The sequence below is a fragment of the Penaeus vannamei genome, chromosome 19, assembly GCF_042767895.1.
Source record: "Penaeus vannamei isolate JL-2024 chromosome 19, ASM4276789v1, whole genome shotgun sequence".
Taxonomy (NCBI): Eukaryota; Metazoa; Arthropoda; class Malacostraca; order Decapoda; family Penaeidae; genus Penaeus; species Penaeus vannamei.
In genome coordinates, this window is record NC_091567.1 from 35,130,313 (window position 1) to 35,151,373 (window position 21,061).

The 21,061-nt window shown below is 35.4% G+C and overlaps 3 protein-coding genes across 3 annotated transcripts in view; 2 read left to right on the plus strand and 1 right to left on the minus strand.

Moving 5' to 3' along the window:
- On the plus strand, positions 1–6,746 carry IntS11 (integrator complex subunit 11). The gene is made up of 14 exons (XM_027360668.2): positions 1–120; positions 1,041–1,125; positions 1,772–1,967; positions 2,087–2,203; positions 2,385–2,483; positions 2,723–2,844; positions 3,447–3,618; positions 3,763–3,981; positions 4,324–4,437; positions 4,672–4,803; positions 4,943–5,194; positions 5,387–5,529; positions 5,817–5,940; positions 6,326–6,746. Exons 1-14 carry the CDS (start codon positions 93–95, stop codon positions 6,383–6,385), a joined length of 1,863 nt encoding a protein of 620 aa, XP_027216469.1. The 5' UTR covers positions 1–92; the 3' UTR covers positions 6,386–6,746.
- Positions 6,747–9,093: 2,347 nt separating this feature from the next.
- Positions 9,094–18,412, plus strand: LOC113809168 (lymphocyte-specific helicase). Its single transcript, XM_070134265.1, has 19 exons — positions 9,094–9,195; positions 10,523–10,594; positions 10,910–11,026; positions 11,255–11,393; positions 11,749–11,850; positions 12,172–12,218; positions 12,403–12,530; positions 13,047–13,178; positions 13,307–13,489; positions 13,677–13,802; positions 13,929–14,029; positions 14,328–14,556; positions 14,662–14,820; positions 15,144–15,304; positions 15,483–15,606; positions 15,960–16,117; positions 16,280–16,448; positions 16,586–16,868; positions 17,086–18,412. The coding sequence occupies exons 2-19, from the start codon at positions 10,531–10,533 to the stop codon at positions 17,214–17,216; spliced, it is 2,553 nt and encodes an 850-aa protein (XP_069990366.1). The 5' UTR covers positions 9,094–9,195; positions 10,523–10,530; the 3' UTR covers positions 17,217–18,412.
- Positions 18,413–20,014: 1,602 nt separating this feature from the next.
- LOC113805696 (zwei Ig domain protein zig-8) overlaps positions 20,015–21,061 on the minus strand; it is a 62,875-nt gene continuing 61,828 nt past the window's right edge. The window contains exon 8 of the mRNA XM_070134461.1: positions 20,015–20,769. Coding sequence (XP_069990562.1) covers positions 20,636–20,769 — 134 coding nt within the window. The 3' untranslated portion in view covers positions 20,015–20,635. The remainder of the gene's footprint in view (positions 20,770–21,061) is intronic.

The following is a 21,061-nucleotide window of genomic DNA, read 5'->3' on the forward strand; positions in this document are numbered from 1 at the left end:
AAAATAATATACTCCCGTAGTCGCTGTAACCCTGATCATAACAAACCGATTCAATGGAGTGCTGTGAGCTGGAATAAAATATCAATAAAAAAATGCCGGAGATCAAAGTAACACCCCTTGGTATGTTTTATGAGAGTTAGAGAAAACAGTATAGATTATATCATGTGAAGGTCTGTTAAGATGAGCTGTTTTCAGCTTAAATTCGAAGAAAGTTATGACCATTCAATTAATTTCTCAACGTGAGCAACTAGATAGTTAAACCGGGATTTAACTGTCATGTTAAGGGTCTGTAAATGAGGAAATATACGTTAAAGTAATTGATTTATGAATTACTATAATTTGTATGGATTCTTCGAAATTTATATTAACAAAGTTAAACATATATCATTAGATATCAGGAACATACAAGATAATTTTGCAAATTTTGGTATATGTGCCCGGGATGGTGGCAGTGTCTTTCAAACCAAGACTTCATTATGATTATATGACCTGTTTTTTTCCAAATTGAATTGTAGGCCTTCTTTACTGTGATCTTTTATAAAGTGTTAAAAGTCTTGATACACCTACAGTAACTGGAGTGTACACTGTTACTGAAACATCTTTGGAAAACTGTCAGTTTACAAGTGAATTGTAAAAAAAGCTTTATTTTATGACATTATAATTTCTTGCAATTTCTTTGTGTTATTTATTAGATTTTATTTCATATTTTTGTGTTAGAAAGAAGTTAGCATTAGAGTAGATGAATTTTGAATTTCACTAGGTAAAAATATATAAGATTTTCAGATTTCTGAATATATATGTATTGATTTTGAATTTAGTGAAATTGGAATTAATCTTTTATAAGAAATTAAGATAAGAGACTGTTTAATAATTTAATTTGGTGGATATAAAAGGGAACCATATAAAGAAGGTGATTTCCTATAATGATTACATGAATTACTTGTTTCTGTAATTTACTCATATCTTAATAATATATATTGAATGTGTTGTCATTTATAAATGTTATTCCTTGTGTTTATTGTCATCATTGATTTTCACAGGTGCGGGGCAGGATGTGGGTCGGAGCTGTATCTTAGTCACAATAGGTGGTAAAAACATCATGTTGGACTGTGGAATGCACATGGGGTAAGGAGAGTTTTATAATGCTTTTTTTCTGTTAGATTTAAAAGATCTTGGTTTTTATAGCTAGATATTGTGTCTTTGGCTCTCCATTTTTTACATTTGTCATTTATGGATGTGGATATGGTTAACTACAACTGTTTTTTAATATTTGCCAGCTAGTGGCTTATGCAATTTACTGAGTGATCTTAGATTTATGATGAAGAAATTTGTATTTGGCTATTGGCACTCTGCATAAAATCAATTTCACGTATGATAATGTGTAATAGACATTCAATTTGTCAATGATTTTTGCACTCCTTGATGAAGAAAGGAAAGTGACATGCCCATGAGTCAATGAAACTGTAAACAAAATCACGTAACTAAAACTAGATTTAAGAATAGATTTTAAAAGATATAGACTAACAACATTGGTGGAAGCATAGTGAGTGACCCAAGCAATTTCAAAAGGAAGAGTGAAATATAGCATAACTATGAACTAATGGTATTGGCACCCCACTCACTGAAATTTCAAAGTTAGCTCCTATGTTGGTTACTTCAGCAGGGACCTTGTAAAGATGGTTGATATTTAGCCAGTTCCAGCATTTCACAGGATCTGACCATTTGTCATCTGTTTTAAATTTGGGAAAACCTCATTTTCGTAAATTTTCAGATACAATGATGATCGACGCTTCCCAGATTTTTCTTATATCACTGATGGCCCACTGACTGATTACTTGGACTGTATTATTATCAGCCACTTCCATCTTGATCACTGTGGGGCTCTGCCCTACATGACAGAAATGGTGGGGTACAATGGGCCCATCTATATGACACAGCCCACCAAAGCTCTTTGCCCTGTGCTCTTGGTAGGTGTTGTATATGTTTATCCTTTCTATACATAATTTTGGATATTTGGTAGCCACAAAACAGATCACTTTTGAGTTTAAAGAAGCATAATGAGTGCAACTTTTCTGTGATATGTTAGGAGGACATGAGGAAGGTTGCCGTGGAGAGGAAAGGAGAGACAAACTTTTTCACATCTGTGATGATCAAAGACTGCATGAAGAAGGTTGTTACTGTTACACTTCATGAAACATTGCAGGTAAGTTGATCTTCCAGAAATATAATGGTATGTATGCAGAATGAGATACATTGAAATGTTATTATGTACTGAATTATTTTAAAGTTATTGCTATTAACATCAAATCTGTCTGCCAAGAATTTATTATGTCCTTTTATGTATAAGCTAACAGTTTCATACGTTAATTAAACCAATGAAACAGGTGGACAGTGACTTAGAAATAAAGGCCTATTATGCTGGACATGTACTGGGTGCAGCTATGTTCCACATCAGAGTGGGTTCGCAGAGTCTTGTATACACAGTAAGTTTTAATTAGGGGCCAAATAGAACAAATGGTCTTTTTTGGTTACATTATGTTGTGTCACTATGATATCTGTATATTCTTTATAATTCTTATTGTACTATTTTAAATATAGGATGTATGTGAAAGTTGTTTTTGTTTTTCAAGTTAGTGAAAGAACTGCAAGTATAGTACATATTGCTTATTTAGTGCATTAGAAGTACATTATGATAACTGAAATTTTCTTTCTGTGATATTAGGGGGACTACAATATGACTCCTGATCGGCACCTGGGAGCAGCATGGATAGACAAGTGCAGGCCAGACCTCCTTATCTCAGAGTCAACATATGCCACAACAATCCGTGACTCTAAACGTTGCAGGTGAGACTGAGACTATAAACACTGGTCTGGAAAACCATTGAAAACCATTAATGTTATGGATTGTACTTTTATTTTTTTTTATTTTTATTTGATTTTTTATTTTTTATTTATTTTTTAGTTATTCAGAAGTGTTAATGAATGTATAGTGTACAGGGGAGGGGGATTATTTGATTGTAAAATGCCCATAGCTTCATCTTATCAGAAAGTTTCAGTTGTCTTTTCATAAGATGAAACCTTCTTAAACTGAGGAAACATTAATTCAATTCAGACTATGCTTGAATGATGTCATCGTATGGTGCTTCATTGTATTTCTCTTAATGTGTGAATATGCTGCCAATGTGAGTAGTTTATTAGGAATAAAAAAACTACACCATGAGAGTTGGAAATATTTTTTGATATCATGTAGGTATATTGGTACAGTTTGCCAGGTATACTCACCTGAGTGTACCTGAATAAGGTATGTCCTTTTGTGGTTAGAGTTTGAATAGTTATAACTTTGATATATTTATGGCCATTGTCTTTTTAGTACTTAGACATAAGAAAGTGTAACTACAGATGAGTTGACTACATGAACTCATAAGAAAATATGATCCTCAATACAGAGAACGTGACTTCCTAAAAAAAGTTCATGATGCTGTAGATAGAGGAGGCAAAGTCCTGATTCCAGTGTTTGCCCTTGGTCGTGTGCAAGAGTTGTGCATTTTACTTGACACCTACTGGGACCGCATGAACCTGAAAGTTCCCATCTATTTCACCATGGGTCTGGCTGAGACTGTGAGTATTATGGTTCAGAGTACTGACTATTTCTTGTTGATCATTTAAGATGGCTTATACATTTGAGTTTCCGTGCTCACACCATTTTTAATTTGTTTACTTGAAAGGCTTATGAAAAAAATAACCAAAATTGATACATTTCAGGCCAATAAATACTACAGAATGTTTATAACTTGGACAAACCAGAAGATCAGACGCACATTTGTCCATCGGAACATGTTTGATTTCAAGCACATCAAGCCCTTTGACAAGTCTTACATGGATAACCCAGGTCCTATGGTTGTGTTTGCCACTCCTGGTATGTTGCATGCAGGCTTGTCACTCGCTATCTTCAAGAAATGGGCCTCAAATGCTAATAATATGGTAAGTCCTCTCATGTTTAGATTTTTTTTTATTATTGATTTAGGAAGGAAGGAAAAAGATGATATATTTTTTCCTTTTTTTCTTGAAAATGAACTTGTTATCTCCCGTCATTCCATTTGTCCAAAAATAAGGGTAAAGCAATTTTGATTAACCTTGTTTCTATGAATATTGTAGTGTATATCAAGAAAGGAATTTTTTCCATCTGAAAAATACAGTGGAATACTGTAAATAATTTAATATTTGATAGAGAATATTTATCAAGATCATATAGAGACAAGCATTGTAAAAATACTTCTATATTATTGTTAAGTTCTCTAATAAAATTTGTACTCACCCTTACAGGTTATTATGCCTGGTTACTGTGTCCAAGGAACAGTAGGCCACAAGATTCTGAATGGTGCTAAGAAGATTGATTTTGAGAATAGAACAAGTGTTGAGGTGAACCTTACTGTTGAGGTTAGTGTTTAAGTATGGAGATCTTTGAGGAAGTGGTTTTTTTGAAATGATTATATTACATTGGGAAATAGAATATATTGAATATCAAAATAATTACTTTTTAAGCTTTGCATTCACACCCAAGAAAGTTTCTCTCTACATTCATTTGTGTTTCTGAAGTGACTTTCACAGTATAAATAATTTATTGCAAGTGTTGTTATTTTAATTACATCCATTTATAATTTTGGTCTGCAGTACATGTCCTTTAGTGCCCATGCTGATGCCAAAGGTATCATGCAGCTGATTCGCCACTGTGAGCCCAAAAATGTAATGTTGGTGCATGGAGAAAATGCGAAGATGGAGTTCTTGAAGCAAAAGATCATGCAGGTAAGAAAAGGTTGAAATTTAATGAGATGAAAAGAGGAAATAGAGAACATATGGTGTAAAGAAGCAGTGACTGGTGACTGTGGTTTAAAAAGGATGCATTTCCTTTTTATTGTTGCCTTTCCTCTTTTTAACCCTGAAGGAGTTCAACATCAACTGCTACAAGCCAGGGAATGGTGAGACGTCAATCATCCCTGTGTCCATTGATCTAGACGTGGAAGTGTCACTCCCTTTACTGAAGCACACAATGGCCCTCCCTACCTCTTCCTCATCCTCCTCTTCCTCTTCTTCCTCCTCCTCCTCTTCCTCCTCCTCCTCTAGAGGCAACAACACGGAAGAAAATCGAACAAAGAAGCAGAAGGTCCTGCATGGGGTCCTCATTATGAAGAATAATGTGAGTAGAAATGTGACTGCATCTCTGATTTAGTTGTTAGATAACTAATTGTTTGATAACAAGGAAATTTGAAGGTATTTGTGATTTTTTTGCTCTTTTAGTTACTAGCTTTTTGCTCTCTATTTCTTTAAGGAAAACAGATAAGTAAGTACAAATGTTTGGAGCAAGTTTTTCCTCATTTGATTTTCACAGAATTTGAGAATCGTTGGGGTAAATGAGGCCTGGGGAGACCTTGGTGTAACTGCACACAATCTAAGGTTCACGGAGAGAATTGAAGTGGACGAAACTGGCCCTGTTCCTGCTCTCACCTCAGCATTACACACTCTGTTGTCTCAGTAAGTTATATTTGATGCTTTAAATGTTTGTCATAATCATATAATTTGAGAACAAAAGCTCTGTGCTATGTGTTGTTTTTGTCAGTGGAAATAGCCATTTACATAAAGAGAATGGTTGGTTATGGCTTCATCCATTATGTATTTAAGCAGTCTTTTTTATCCTAAAGCAGGAATGAATGAATGAGTAGAGCAGAGACAAACTTACCTGAATCTGCTGTAAGTGGCTAATGAAAAGGAATATTTTTTTTATATATTGAAATTAATAGTAAGTATATTTTATCTTTCAGGAAATTAGGCAGTTCTCAAGTGCAAGCTGTCAATGAGTTCCAGCTTTCCGTTGCTGATTCAGTGTTCATTAATATCCAAGATGATGAACCTGGGAAGACCATCTTACTCTCGTGGACTCATCAAGTTAGTAAAGGGCTTTATGTTTTCCTCTTTCAGTTTTTAATTTTTATTTAGTTAATTCCTTTTTTCTCTCCTAGCTCATTGAATACTGTATTTCTTTTCCTCTATGTACCATTTTCTAGTTATTTTTCCTGTGTTTCTTTTATCATCCATTTTTTGTATCTGTTCTATTGGTTTACTTTCTCCAGCTACTTTTTCCTCTTCTACTCTGTTATAGTTACTGCTCATTCAGTATTTACACTTTTTACATAATCAGATATATATAAACAGATTGATCTATATGGATATTCACATATGTGAAAAACACAGACACACACCTGCACCTACACCCATAATATAATTGTTCTGTTTTTGGAAATATGACAGACATTTTATTTTTTGTTTTCAGGATGAAGGACTTGGCAGCAAGCTCTTGGACATTATAAAAAGCAACTATAAGAAGTCCTGAAAACAGTGAACAAGGATAATAGGATTGTATAAGATTGTTTTTTTTACATTAGGTTAAGTCCTGTGTACATGTGACCATTTTCGTTCTTGTAAAGTCATGGGATAATATTGCAGTGTTTGATGTCATAATTTTGTCTGCCTCTTTACAATGTTGTTTAGAGTATAGATATGATATTTTTCTGTGTGTTTTTTTTCTACAAGATCTGCGATCTCAGAATTGTTCTTGATAAGATAAATTATGAACTGGGGCAAAATTAAGTACAAGGCTGTTTTTATATTGATTGGCCTATATCGGCTATGGTGACCCATTTTTATACCAAGTAAAAACTGCTCAAAAATATATAAATTATTCAGAAATTCTCTTTGTGGTGTTTCCCTTATCCTTCCTAGAGATAAAAATTTGATTATGCTTTTATCCACTTGGGGGGAGAGTGAGTGAGTGAATGAGTGAGTGAGTGAGCGAATGGGAGGGAGGGAGAGGGGGGGAGGGAGAAGGAGAGCGCAAGGTATAAAGAAAATTAATAGGCATCTATGTAAGCTGTTTTATCTATATATGAAATAATTTTTTGTGTAACTATTATTTTGTCATTTGAGAATAAAGGGTCAAAAGAAGGATTTCATGTGAAGAGTCCCCCCTCACTCTACAATATTTATGAACATTTATTTTAGATGGGATATGAGTTTTAAAAAATATATATTATAAACATTAGGTCTGTTATGCAAGATATAGATTAATATGATTAAATCCAATTGCTTAATAATTCTTGGTTATCTTTATGTATCTATGAAAAATCCTCAAAATTTGGCCAAACCTTTCATATTCTTTAAGATATGAATATAGTAACCCATACCTGAAACTTTTCACCATGATTAAACATTCTAATTCCGACCACGAATATGATCTTAGAATATGCTCTAACACCCTAACGTAGCATTAGACGACTCTATAGGTCGATTGCCTAGTGCCACCAATACTCAGCTGCCTCCCCTCCCCCCAGCTCTACATTCATTGATAGATACTGAAACACACGACTGGTTTCCTGGCCTGTGTGTGGGCGCCATTTTACCGGTTGCACGGAATTCAGTGCATGGTACAGGGGTATTTGAAACTGGCCTTGGGCGTTCGTGCTTGAGCATTGCTGATCCCACTTGTACCACTGCTTGTATTACGCATGGAATTTGAGAGGGAAGAATAAGTGATAATCATATCTATTAGGGATGTATACTACACATTCACTTTATGTTAGGAAAATCCATGAATCGTAAATCTCAGCCTATCGAAGCAGGTAGAGATTTTTCATATGATTCATATTGTAATATTAGGCATTCTGCTATATGACCTGAGTAATGACAGTTTTACTAAAAAGCCCATGGATAACACAGAGATGGCGGTTAAAATGGGAGTTTCACGGTTGGGCGGTCGTGAGAACTCGATAGCTCTATGGATTATCGAAAAAATAATAACCCACAGTGAGAAGAGTACAGTGCTGTAGAGATGCAGTTTTAGATATTTATAATGTAGCTATTAGTTGCCTCTGCTATACCTCTCCTCCAAAAATAAATAAATAAATAAATAAATAAAAAAATAAAAGATAAGAATAGAAAAATAAATTTTAAAGGATCAGACTAAAAGAAAAGCATAACTATTTCTTGTGTTAGTCCTCATTCCATGTATTGTCGCTACAAAAGGAAAATGTTTTAGAGATTACTGTGGTGAAATTATATAGAACAAGAACCTCGTGACGTAACCGCATGCTTATGACGTAACGCTTGTATCGATGTTTTGGCGGGAACAAGGCTCAGCATGTTTGGGCAACATTACCTAGTACGATAATGTTCCGTTTTTCATTTCTCTTTTTTCATTTTCAATTTCTCCCTGGTCGATTATTCTTGTAGTTTCATGCCATTTGTTTTCCTAGATGTAAGGGACTTGATACATTAATCATTCCAAAATAGTTAAGTAGTTAAATTGAATAGAAGCTGATACTGCATACAAGACAACCAACGCAAGGCGGAAGTTGTATTCCGTTGTGGATATACGTTGCAATGTGATTTCTTTGAATTGTATGGCCAATTTTGATGAAACTGATAACTAAAATACATTTCGATGTTGAGGAAATTGATGGATTTTTTATATGAAATTAAAACCCACACGTAACATGCGATAGTAAAAAATATATATGTTGATATAAAAGCCCCCCCCCAAAAAAAAAAAAGGAAAATCTGATTTTAAAGAGTAAAGACACAATTTTATGATGAAGAACTCAAAAAGTAATATATGAACCGTATACAGCTGAACTGGTCACAAGACGGCGAATGCTGACCATGAGAAAATGCTTCTATTGTCTCATTATTGAAAAACAAGAACAGCATACATTAATAAACGAGTTTAGACATCTCAGTGCTTAAAATTTCGGTCGATATAAAACAAAAATAAGACAATATTCTCTCTCTTCCTCAATTAAGCAAAAAAGCACCGAAAATATAAACTAAAATACAGATCAATAGCAGAAAATGAATAATGAATGAATAAACCCTAAACGAAAAAAAACTTTCTATAAATGAAAGACAAAAAGGAGCATTATATATACATATGTATATATATGTGTACATACATGCATACATATGTGTATATATACATACATAACCACACGAAATTAATTATCGTTCAACAATACCTAAACCCGGCGTATGACAGTTGGGCGCAAGAGGTCACAGGGAGAAAACAACTTACACAACAGAGGCGGGAAAGGTCGAAGAGAGTGAGGAAGCCTGAAGTCTGCTGCCGAAGCCGAAATCATTTTCTAACAGGTTTGAACAGTCTGCGGTTTGTTTTTTGAGACTTGAATGTGTTAATTTACGGGACTAGTATAGGAATAAGTATCTGGTTGTAGATTCGCTGGGAGAATATTGGTGTTTGGTGTAATGTTTACTTCCTCACTTGTGCATGTAAGGACGCATGGAGTTTTTTGTTTACATATTTTGAGTTCCGGTAAGCGAACTGTATTTGTGGAAATAACAAGATTTTATAATGAGGAAAGCAAATTAGAGTATACTGAAGTGATCCCGTATTAGCGTAAATCATCGAAAAAAGCCTGTTTTAAAGGAAAGCATTAATTTTTCTCAGTCAGTGTGGAGGGAAAAGTATACTCTAAATATCTATGATAAAATCCAGAAAATTATAATTATTACAAGGCATTTGTGGCTTCGTGGCATGTTTGTATTTAAGGTGTCGGTGTCAAATGGATTAGGGACGGATTGGCCTTTTAGTTGTCTGCATTTCAACAGCTTCTGCAAACTGTTGCTGGCTGTATTGGTGATTGAGAAGTCTCTTGCTACATTTAATTTATTTGTTTTTCCATATATAATTTATGTGAGACTTTGGTGCACTTATTAGAGATTCTCCCCAACCCCATTCACAAGTTATTCAACATACTAAATTGCCATGACTGGGCTTGCACTTCAGTCATTCCCTGAGGGGAGAGTTGATAGGGGGCTCTGCCCCCCAACACCCCCCAACAAACATTGTCTTCACCTTGGTATGCATGGCAAGATAGAGCTGAAACTCGGAAGCTCTGAGTGGACTTAGTGGGGCTTTCCACGATCTTTTTCCTTTATTTATTGTGCAACCATTATTTGTTTTGCAACTGTTAATGTCTGCATTTTATTTCTTGTACCTACAACTGCAACCTTTTGGCCTGAACAAGAACATTATCTGCAATTTGTCCAACCTTGGTGCATCTATACAGTAATGATTGACCAATACTATCAAAAAATTTCAAGGTGGGAAAGGTTTTGAAGGTAGAATGGGACTTAGTTATTATTATATTAGTTGTGTTCTATCCATATATAAATGAGAGTTGCTGTGATCTGTTTCAGAATCCCAGTTTTCTGAGCCAAACATGATAGTTCCTCATATGATTATTGAAATTAGGGCAGTCTGTCACCTCAATCTTGTCAGAACATGTGGTGGAGATTTATTGGCCTTTGCTGCTGCACCAAAAACACATAGGCCAGTGGTAGACAAGAGCAAATACGACATTAAGATGATGATTTATGTTAAAAATACTTAGCTTATTGTCTGGATGATGTTGAGGCATGGAACTATTGTCATTGTATTTTATTCTCCCTTTTCCAGATTTTGAAATGCCACCCACAAATCGAGATGATATTGAAGAGGAATTCTCCAATGATAGCAAAGCCAGTTCAGGTACATATTTTCCTATATATGTATGATCATGATGGAGATTTTGATGAGTTAACGCATATGAAATAGAAATAAACAATAGAAAATAACTAATGGAAGTAAGAGAGATGTGTTGTTAATGTGACTTTTTTTTTTTTTTTTTGGTAAGCCTATAAACAAACTTTAGACTTTATTATTTATCAGCATCAACAGGTTTTACATATATCATTATTTTCATAACTCTTTGAAATACAGTCATCAGTGTAAAGTGATTTCAATAATTTAATTTCACACTGACCAACAAATCCCTGTATTTTTTTTTTCTCTCTCTCTGGGCAGAAAGTTCAAGCAGCGTCTTGACCTTTTCCCCAAGCCGGCCAGAGGGCTCACCTGAGATGCCCGAGGAAAAGGCTCATGGGCTCTCTCGCACAGCTTCTCCTGACACCGAATCCAAAAGTAAGAAATATGACAGATAAAGAATGTGGTTCAAGGAAAATATTTTGTGTGGGTGTTGGTGTGTGATTGATTATTGGAAAGAGATGTAGAAGTAAGTTCGTAATTGTTAGAAAATGTAAATAGTAACAGGGTCTGTAGAAAAAATAAAGAAAGGAAGAGAGATTTCCCCCCCCCCCCCATTTTTTCTTTTATCAGTATGTCTCATGCATGTTTCAAATAAATCTGCAGGCCTTGAAGATGATGTGCTGACCACAGATATTATTGCTGAAGAAGAAAAGTTAGAATTGGCCAACGATGAGCAAGAAAAAGCCTGGCGCAAGGAAGTACAAGACAGGGCAAAGGAAGAGGAAGAGTTAAAGGAAAAGAGGTACTGGTTGTGGAATTATTTAAGATTTTGCATTTCATTTATTAATTATATGTTCAGTTTTAGTCTGTGCTATTTCATAATCAAAGCATACATGACTTTATTAATGGTCTTGCATACGTATATACTTGATTTTCTTCTTGATTATGATTATGTATTAGAATTAATTGCTAGCCTCACTTCAAGGGTATTTTCATAAAGTTTTGGTTGATTTTTAACTTTTTTAACATTGGAGAGACTCCCATCTCACACTATTCCATATCGAAAGCGGTATTACTTACGAGATTCCATAGAGTGATTAGCGTTGTTCAAGTGATTGCATTGAATATGATTTGTAACTGCTGTAATGTCTCTGCAGGTACAAGAGACTGATGCATCTGCTCAATAAGTCTCAGTTTTATAGCCAGTTCCTCCTTCAGCAAATTGAAACTCAGGATACCAAGAAACAGAAGGGCAAAAAGTAAGTGTTTATTTTACATATTTCTGATTTAAGATGTGTATATAGTTCTTGAAATTTCATGGTTGTCATTAGCATAATTATGTTTATGGTAATGTAGGTATTAGACTTGCTATTGATTTGTTTTACTGATGGTGTAGTGATACATAGATTTTTCTTGTTTCAGCTGGTGATAAGAATAACTTTGCCAATTCAAAATCTGCCTTGTCCTCAGCACAAGTCCATACTGTTCACATAATCTTATGCATAACCATTTCTTCCAGGTCAGACTTCACCAACCTTAGTGCCATCAGAAAGAGACTAAAGAATTTCTTTTCTTTTCAGACCCAAGGCTGAAACCAGTGCAGAGAAAGAGAATGCTAGCACTGAAGGTAAGTAGACCTATTTTCCTGTTATATATACGACCTTTTGGCCTTTTACATCATGCCCGTTTTATCTGATTCCTTGTTTAATAGAAAAGAGGAAGTGTTTTATATTCAATTTATTGTCTATGCGATGAATACCTTTATACTTAAGATATAAGTTCTTTTTTGATGACTGTAATCATCTCAACAGAGAACTCCCAGGGTTCAGAGAAGAGTGATTCAAGTAAAGGCCGCAAGCGCAAGAACAATTCAGGTGCACCAGCTGCTAAGAGAATCAAGGATGGGAAGTACAAGATTAAGGATGTTATAGATAAAGAGGTTAGTTGCTATGCTCTTGGTATTTACAATTAAAAAGAAATTGCATCTAGTATGATCTCTTTATTATTGATATTACTATTAATGTTATTACTGATATTATTAAAATTGTTATTGATATTACTCTTATTATTACTGTTACTATTACTGATATCATCATCATCATCATCATCATCATCATCATCATCATCATCATCATCATCATCATCATCATCATCATCATCATCATCATCATCATCATCATCATCATCATCATCATCATCATCTTCATCATCTTCATCATCTTCATCATCTTCATCATCTTCATCATCTTCATCATCATCATCATCTTCATCTTCATCTTCATCTTCATCTTCATCTTCATCTTCATCTTCACTACTACTACTATAAATATAATTATCACTATTACTTTTACTCTTAATAGTATTATAATATGCAGCTTGTCATAATTTTTCTTTTCATTTTTGCTGTTTTACTCTTTATTTTTTTAATTTCAACATTTTTTTTATTTATTAACAGACGGTGGAAGCAAAAGTTGAAGCTGGTGTTTATTCTGAGGAGGATGAAGTGGTTGAGCAGGTGGATCAACCTCGACTCTTTGAGAATGGAACTATGAGGTCGTATCAGCTGGATGGATTTTCCTGGCTCAGGGTAAGTTTTGCTCTGTCAGTTTGTTCTGATCTAATACTGCTGATGGTAATGTAAAATCAGAAATATATTATATGTTCATTTTGATATTAATCTTGTTACATCTGTATGAATATTTCTATACTCGTCAGGTACTTTATGAAAATGGTGTCAATGGAATCTTGGGAGATGAGATGGGTCTTGGCAAAACCATCCAGTCCATTGCCCTCCTGTGCCACCTCATAGATAGGGGTGTGCAGGGTCCTTTCCTCGTGGTGGCGCCTCTATCTACACTCCCAAATTGGATGTCAGAATTTGAAAGATTTGCACCAAAGGTGAGTTTTTCACAGTTGAATTCCAGTTTTTATTATGAGATAATTTTCTAAGTCTTCAACGCTAAAGTTTCACCACTTGTCAATTTGTAGCTTTTCGTCATAATACAGTGATATGCTAAATCTGCAGTTCTTATCATTGTCACCTACTGATATTTGATTGCTGAAAATATTAAATTCTAATTAACAGGTACCAACTGTATTGTACCATGGCTCTGATGCTGTCAGGACAGAGAAAAGGAAAATGTTCCAGAAGTTGTTACAAGTGGAAGGAACCTCAGTGCCAGTCTTTCCTGTTGTTATTACATCTTATGAGGTGAGGAAAATAAATATGATCTGGTTAATTTTTTTTTGTCTGATATATAGTTCTTCTGCTGAGAGTGTAAATACAGAGCATGTTAAATGATTTTTAATGCGTTTAATAGAAGTAATTAATTTTCAGGTGGTGATCCGTGATACGCGGTTCCTTGCAAGGTATTACTGGCGCTACATATGTGTAGATGAAGGGCACAGGATAAAGAACCACAATTGTAGACTTACAAAGTGAGTATTATTTGCAGTGGATATTCAGTTTTCTACAGGAATTATTATTTCAATAAGGAATTATTTCTAATAAGGAAGGCTAGTGGGTGTCAGTTTTTTTCTGCCCTCAAGTTGTGGCCCTTTAGTCTTATTTACCAATGAATGATAAAAAAAATGAAGATTCTGAGATCACTGATTATTATGGTTATTATTATTTATGGTTTTGAATTATTATTTTTTAAAATATGAAGCCATTAGTAATAACTGTGCATATGTGTTCAATGAAATTAAATAACATATATTTTTTATACTTCTACAGGTCCCTGAACACTTTCCCATCAGCAAACCGTCTTCTCTTGACTGGCACACCCTTGCAAAACAACCTTGCAGAGCTGTGGTCCCTCTTGAATTTCCTCATGCCTGAGATCTTTGACTCTCTGGATGTCTTTGAGTCCTGGTTTGATGTAACAGAGATGATGGAGGATGGCAGTGATGAAAAGATCATCCAGCAGGAGAGAGAGAAGCAGGTCATAGGAACACTCCAAAAGGTATGTGAAAGTGCAGTTGACACACCAGGCAAAAGAAACAAGACATATTTGAGGCCATGAGCATGTTTGGGATGATCTTCATGAGGGTTTAATATTCCTTTACAGATTCTCAGTCCCTTCTTCCTGCGACGCATGAAGAAAGATGTCAATCTTGAGATTCCTCCCAAGAAAGAATTACTTGTGTACACACCCATGACCCCCCTGCAGCTGAAGCTTTATGAGGCTACTCTGACTATGGACTATACTGTCTTTGATAATTTAAAGGTAAGTAGTTTTTCCTCTTTTGATGGAATACTCTTTAAATTGTGACTTACACTAGGACTTTCCCTGCTACCTAGTCAACTTACTCTTCATTCTTCATAGTGGTGACTATTTTTTTTCCTTCACTAAGGCACTGTCTTTGTCAGCTTCTGAGCTTTTAGAACACCTATGGACACATTTTCTGTCTCATTTTAAATTCAGTTTTTGTTTGATCTTACCAGTTTGATAGCTTTTGGAGAATGTGACAAATTTATTTATAGTTTTATTATTTATTGTAAGAGTTGTATTCTTGAAAATAATATGAAATATTTTCTTTACATTTTCAGAAGGCAGAGGAGAAAATAGAATATGATAACAAAGGAAGACCAAAACGCAAATCAAAGAAGGACATAGACTATTCTGCACTGCTTGATGAAAGTGAATCCCCTAAATCCCTCGACAGGTTTCTGGATGCTGTGATGAAGATGCAAGAAAAAGGAAGTGATGAGTAAGTTTCTTTAGAGTTTTGCATTTTCCACACACTCTTATATATTTTAGCTTGAGAGTTTATGCCTTTGTATCTTGTTGGCAGAGATTTATATAGATAGTTCTCAAAATGTTCTACTAAGGATTTGAAAGAAAATTATTATTTTGTTTATTTCAAATACTGATGTTTTCTTTAACAGAGCTACAGCTAAGAAGACATCAGCAGTCAATATCAAGCTGACAAACAGAATGATGCAGTGTCGTAAAATAGTGAATCATCCATACCTTATCAACTACCCACTAACTCCAGATGGAGAGTACATGGTAAGTAAAGATACAAAAACTGCTACAGTAGGATAGGAATTTTTGTTCTTCTTTTGATAGGTTGTGCTTTTGGTGGAAAGTACTTTATAAATCAGGATTCCTATTGATTATTTTTAATATTGTTATTGATCAATATACACAGGAGTTGAAAGAGTTTGATTACAGTGAATGAGAAAATTGATACCTCATAAAACATTTTATTTTTAATACACATTATCATAATCTTGTCATTAACATTTTTGTTATTAAGGGTTGTGAGTAACTGGTGAAAATACTGAAGTAATTTACATTTATGTTGTAATTCAGTGCTAAAATTCAGTGTTTAAATATGTGACTCTAATCTGATTAAACAGATTGATGAAGGGCTTCTAGAGTCCTGCGGGAAGCTGCAAGTACTTGACCAACTGCTGGGAGAACTGTACAAGCGCAAACACCGAGTGCTCATTTTCTCCCAAATGACCATGATGCTTGATATCCTTGAAGATTACCTCTCCCTCAGGCCCAAGTACAAGTGAGTTTGATTTACTTTTCATTGGTGTAAAATAGGTAAAAGATATCTGATGATCTTTCCTGCTTTCCATCATCAATAATGACTTTATGAAGCAGAATGGGATCCTGCAAGTCAACAGGATTGAGTGGTACAGACATGCATTATTTTCTTATTTACTTTCAGTTATAAGCGCCTTGATGGAAGCAGATCATTAGATACTCGGCAGAATGACATCAAAGAATACAACAGCAAAGATTCGAACAGCTTTATATTCTTACTAAGCACAAGGGCTGGTGGTTTAGGTATTAATTTAGCTTCTGCTGATACAGTCATCATATATGACTCAGATTGGGTAAGTAGCTAAATACTTTACAATTTTGTATTGGCTTTTCAATTAACTTTTTTTTCACTGTAATTATATTCAAGACTAATTACCTCTGATGAGATTTCCTGGTAATTATTTTATATGGTTATATTTACTTTATGCAGAACCCACAAGCTGACCTGCAGGCACAGGATAGATGCCATAGGATTGGACAGACTCGACCAGTGTTGATTCTTCGGCTCATTACTGCTTCGACCATTGATGAGAGGATTGTAGAGCGTGCTGCCACCAAGCGCAAGTTAGAGAAACTGATCATCCAGTCAGGAAAATTCAAAGCTTCGAAACAGAGCGACAGGTCCTTAGACAAAGTCGTGGATTCTGATGAGCTTGTTACTCTCCTCAGCCAGAGAGATCATCAAAGAATCCATCGCACAAATACAGGCCATGGTAAGGAAAAAACATGATTGGAAAAGTTCTCTGAAATACATTTAGATATTATTTATTTATATGTTAGATGTTCTTCCTTGTTTTTCCGTATAGTGATATGTTTAGTGCACTTGCATGTATTTCTGTGACTGAAGTGGAAAGTACTAGTATATGTTATTTTTTCCACTTTTCTCTTTTTTCCCCTCATGTATATTTATTTATACATTTCCCATTTCAGTGTTTACAAAGGAAGAGCTAAATCAATTACTAGACAGAAGTGACCTGATGCAGAAAAGGGAAGGAAAGGAGGTACCTGAACAAGACCTAACTGGTGTCTTCAAAGTTATTCATGTTGGACAGGATGAATAACCAGTGAATGAGTACTTGAAGTTAAGAAAAAAAGGTCTAGTTCTTTAAGTTGGTAGTGGTATCCTACTGAAGTCATTGTATAAGTTTTCTTTGTTAGATGTAAATACAAATCTGTGTCCTTATAATTATCATTAACTATTTCCCCATCTCAACTGAAAAGAGTGCTAAACCTTTTTCTTTTTTCAAGTACTGTAATTAGGTTGTAAATATTATTAAAGATATTGTTGATTGTTCATTGAAAACTTTTCATCATTCATTATCAACCCAGTGAAAAAATTGTGCCATTTTAGAGGCATGCATGCTTACTTACGAAACATTATTGTTTGGAAGTGAGATCATATTTATTACTTATTTTCTCCTTTTTGTAATGTAGTGATTCTTTATAACAGCAAATTTTCTGATCAAGCAAAGATTCCTTTATCTGTAAGCTGCAACATTTCTTAAGGGCATTTATACATTCTCAAGCTTCCTGTCAAGTTTCCAAAGCAGGTAACCTGAAAAGTCAGCTTAAGCATGTGTGCAGCTCCCTCTCAAACCCACTTGAACCATATTTTTGCTTGATGGAACAAACCCTACATAAGCAGTCTGAACAGCCCACATGCTCAATTTTGTGTGAACTGACCTTTGTTGCTCAGGCAACTGCACAAGAGGCTGGAGCTTGAGTGGGGTCATATAGTCTTTCACTATCTTCAGTATTGTCAAGATTGCTCTCTTAAGATATTCAAATAAGTTTCATGAAGATGTATCTGTGAGCATCCTTGAGGTAATTACAGATAAGAGAGAACCTCTGCATTTATAGATAAATTTTTTTCTATAAGAAGATACTGGAATTGGCAGTTCTGTAGATGAATTATTTTGGTTCAGAGTTTTATACCAGGATTTTTAAAATTCCAATATAAGGTTAGAAGTAACCTGAGGGTATTTGCAGCTTCTCAGTATAAAAAGGGAAAAGAACACAAAGCAAAAGAATTGGAAAAGATTTAATTCCATTAGTTTGCAGCCACTGTTTGCCAAAGATCTGTTTTATTTTTTCTGTCAGTACACTTGTATTTATGGCTTTTTTCTGTCCAATGTTACATTTTTGGTTAAAAAGCAAAATAACAACTATCATTCTCCAGTGTTTCATGTAAATTTATATTTTTCTACTGCTTTTGTTTTTGTACTTCTTGTGAAAGTGAATAAAATTTTATATGTAATTAATATTCTATTACAAACCTACCGCTTCTTTATTTAAATACACATCATGATTTTGTTGAAAAAACATGCCTTTATTTAAGTAAATTAAATATAATATGAAGAATAAAGAAGTTCTCTAAGCCACAGTATTTATTTAACTAACATATGAATAGCCTGCCTCAAGTCTAGGAAATTTATATTTAGTTTACGGTTTTAGCATCAGCTAACAATGCACGCAACAAATTTTCTTGAGCAAAATATGTATATTAATGTATTTACTCCCCTGTCAATCCCATGCCCGTTGTTACCGTTGGGGGCCTTCGGAGACGGAGACTGATGCCTCAGCCCTCGACTCAACTAATTTTCACGGTCTCAACATTTTCCTTCTCTTGTCCAACCTCATCTGCTAGCGACTTCGGATGTGAGAACCGTATTGAAAGGCAGAAAGGCAGAGTTTGTGCACAGTGTGGGCATAGTATTCCGTTGTTTAGTTGACTATCCGGTGACCCAGACGGATGATCCATTTCTTTCCCAAACATACTCCAGGCTTACCTTGGCCACGGATGAAGATTTTTGTACGTATGTTAGGGCAATGAGGATTCTCTTCATCAACTAGCCCTACCCCAGGTTCTCCTTTGACCACGACTCTAAGCACTACTACTACCCCCTCTTCAATACCTACTGTCACCTCAGTCCATTCCAAATCATCAACCAAAGTCATTACTCAACCTCCAGGAACATTTGGCAACTAGGTCACTTTGCCAAACACTGCCGCTCAACAGCCCGGTGCCCTCTATGTACCCAATCTGGTCATGATCTAACGGCTCTGCGCATTCACGCCCGTGTCAATTGTGGTGGCGCTCATAATGTATTTTATAGGGGCTGCCTTACTTACAAGTTTGAGTCTAAAGTGGCAATTATCCACTTCAAACTTGGCTTTACTTTATGCGAGGCCAGAGAGGAAGCACGTCGACGAGATTTTTCTCTTACTCTGCAATCCAGTGCTGACCTTCACTTCACCCCTCCCCCTTCCTCCCAAGATGTTTACACACCCCCCTTTAACTATTCCTCCCTCTCAACACCTCTCATTCCCCTGTTCTTTATATGTTCACCCCCCTTCCCTCCCCATTATCTCTTCCGCTTCTCCCAGGATACATATGCGACTGTCACAATAACCCCTTTCCTGGATTCTTTCCCGGATTTCCTGATCTACTCGTCCTTAAACCCCCTTTCACCTTTTGCTAATCCTTACCTTACCTCACGGACATCCTTGCAGAATCCCACACTTCCCTCTTTGACAACTTAAATTTGATCTCCCTTGTTAATCACTACCTTAACCCATTTACTCACCCTCTGTACCTTCACCCCTCTTTGCCCCTTCCAATGCCATACTTTCCTGAACTACCATAGGGCTTCTGGCGTGCAGCACATTTAATCATCAGCTAATCCCTCCCCCCGTATTTACCCTTTTCACTACTACATCTTTTTATAAAGCTATATGACCTTTGATGTTTAGCAAAATCATTTTTCTTTGTAACTTTGTAATTACTATAAGTACAAGGACGATGCCCAGTGGCAAATAGGAATCCAGAAGATAAATTATCGGAAAGAAAACAAACAAATCAACATCAAAGATATATTTTCCAATTTGTACATTAGAATCCATTAAGAAAACTAAGAGACATCAAAGTAGAATAGTCATTATGCATCAGGGAAACCTGTTACATCACTTCTTGAAATGTGGGTGCTGAATATTATTTCTTCAGCTACAAGCATTATGCTCAGTCATATACTCTTTATATATTTAATCATTATTGTAGTGTGAATGTAGCAAGTGTGTGTGTGGTGTGTGTTGAGTAAGTGTTCTTCAGGTATGTCCCGTAAAGCGTGAAATCAGTTTTTAATATTATCAATGAATTCAACAGGTATTATTGTTTTGGCGTTGTTTTGCAAATATACCATTTACACCATTATCATAAGTAGACATAAACTTCACCTTTTTATCAGTACGACAAATATTACGTTATACATTATGCAGTCTCACCTTCAACAAACCAACTTGGTGTATTGGGCTTTTCAAAGGTATAGACCTACTGTACAAGGAGTATCGTCTCAGAGCCATAAAGTGTACCACTGCCACCACGGCCTTCAAGTTCAGTCAGTACTGTATGCAGATTTACGCAAGTACCACAAATCGACACTATTCTTATTTCAACATACCACCAATAATGTGAGCGCCAGAGTTAGGAAAGCGGGACCACATATCGGTGCCAAGTATAAACTCCCACGAAGATGAGAGCGAGGAAGCGCGAGGAGCCATGACTCACAGTCTGGGCGTTACTGTACTCACTTTGCTGAATGGCCGCCCGCATCTCTCCTGCGTTCAGAATGGGGTGTTAGTAAGCACGGTGTAGAGGGAGGGGTTAAAAAAGACAGCTGGAAGGTGTTTTAGAATACAGTGAAGAACGGAAAAGTACAGGAGACGTAGAAGTTGGCGAATATCAAGAGTGGCGATAAAAAAAGATCCTCTGAATTACAGATTATTAAGTGTAATGTACTAATTGTTAAAATGAGAAAACATGATATTTGAAACAGAGAAGTTCGATCACACATCAAATATCTGTTTATACGAGACTTGATCATACAATGCAACAACGGGTAGACTGGGT

Excerpts from the sequence above, each read along its gene's own strand:
- IntS11 (XM_027360668.2), top strand. The coding sequence starts at position 93 with ATGCCGGAGATCAAAGTAACACCCCTTG. Across the intron at positions 121-1,040 it reads GATCAAAGTAACACCCCTTG|GTGCGGGGCAGGATGTGGGT; the intron begins GTATGTTTTATG and ends TGATTTTCACAG. Across the intron at positions 4,804-4,942 it reads TGAAGCAAAAGATCATGCAG|GAGTTCAACATCAACTGCTA; the intron begins GTAAGAAAAGGT and ends TTAACCCTGAAG.
- LOC113809168 (XM_070134265.1), top strand. The coding sequence starts at position 10,531 with ATGCCACCCACAAATCGAGATGATATTGAAGAGGAATTCTCCAATGAT. Across the intron at positions 11,851-12,171 it reads AAGAAACAGAAGGGCAAAAA|ACCCAAGGCTGAAACCAGTG; the intron begins GTAAGTGTTTAT and ends TTTTCTTTTCAG. Across the intron at positions 13,803-13,928 it reads TTGTTATTACATCTTATGAG|GTGGTGATCCGTGATACGCG; the intron begins GTGAGGAAAATA and ends ATTAATTTTCAG.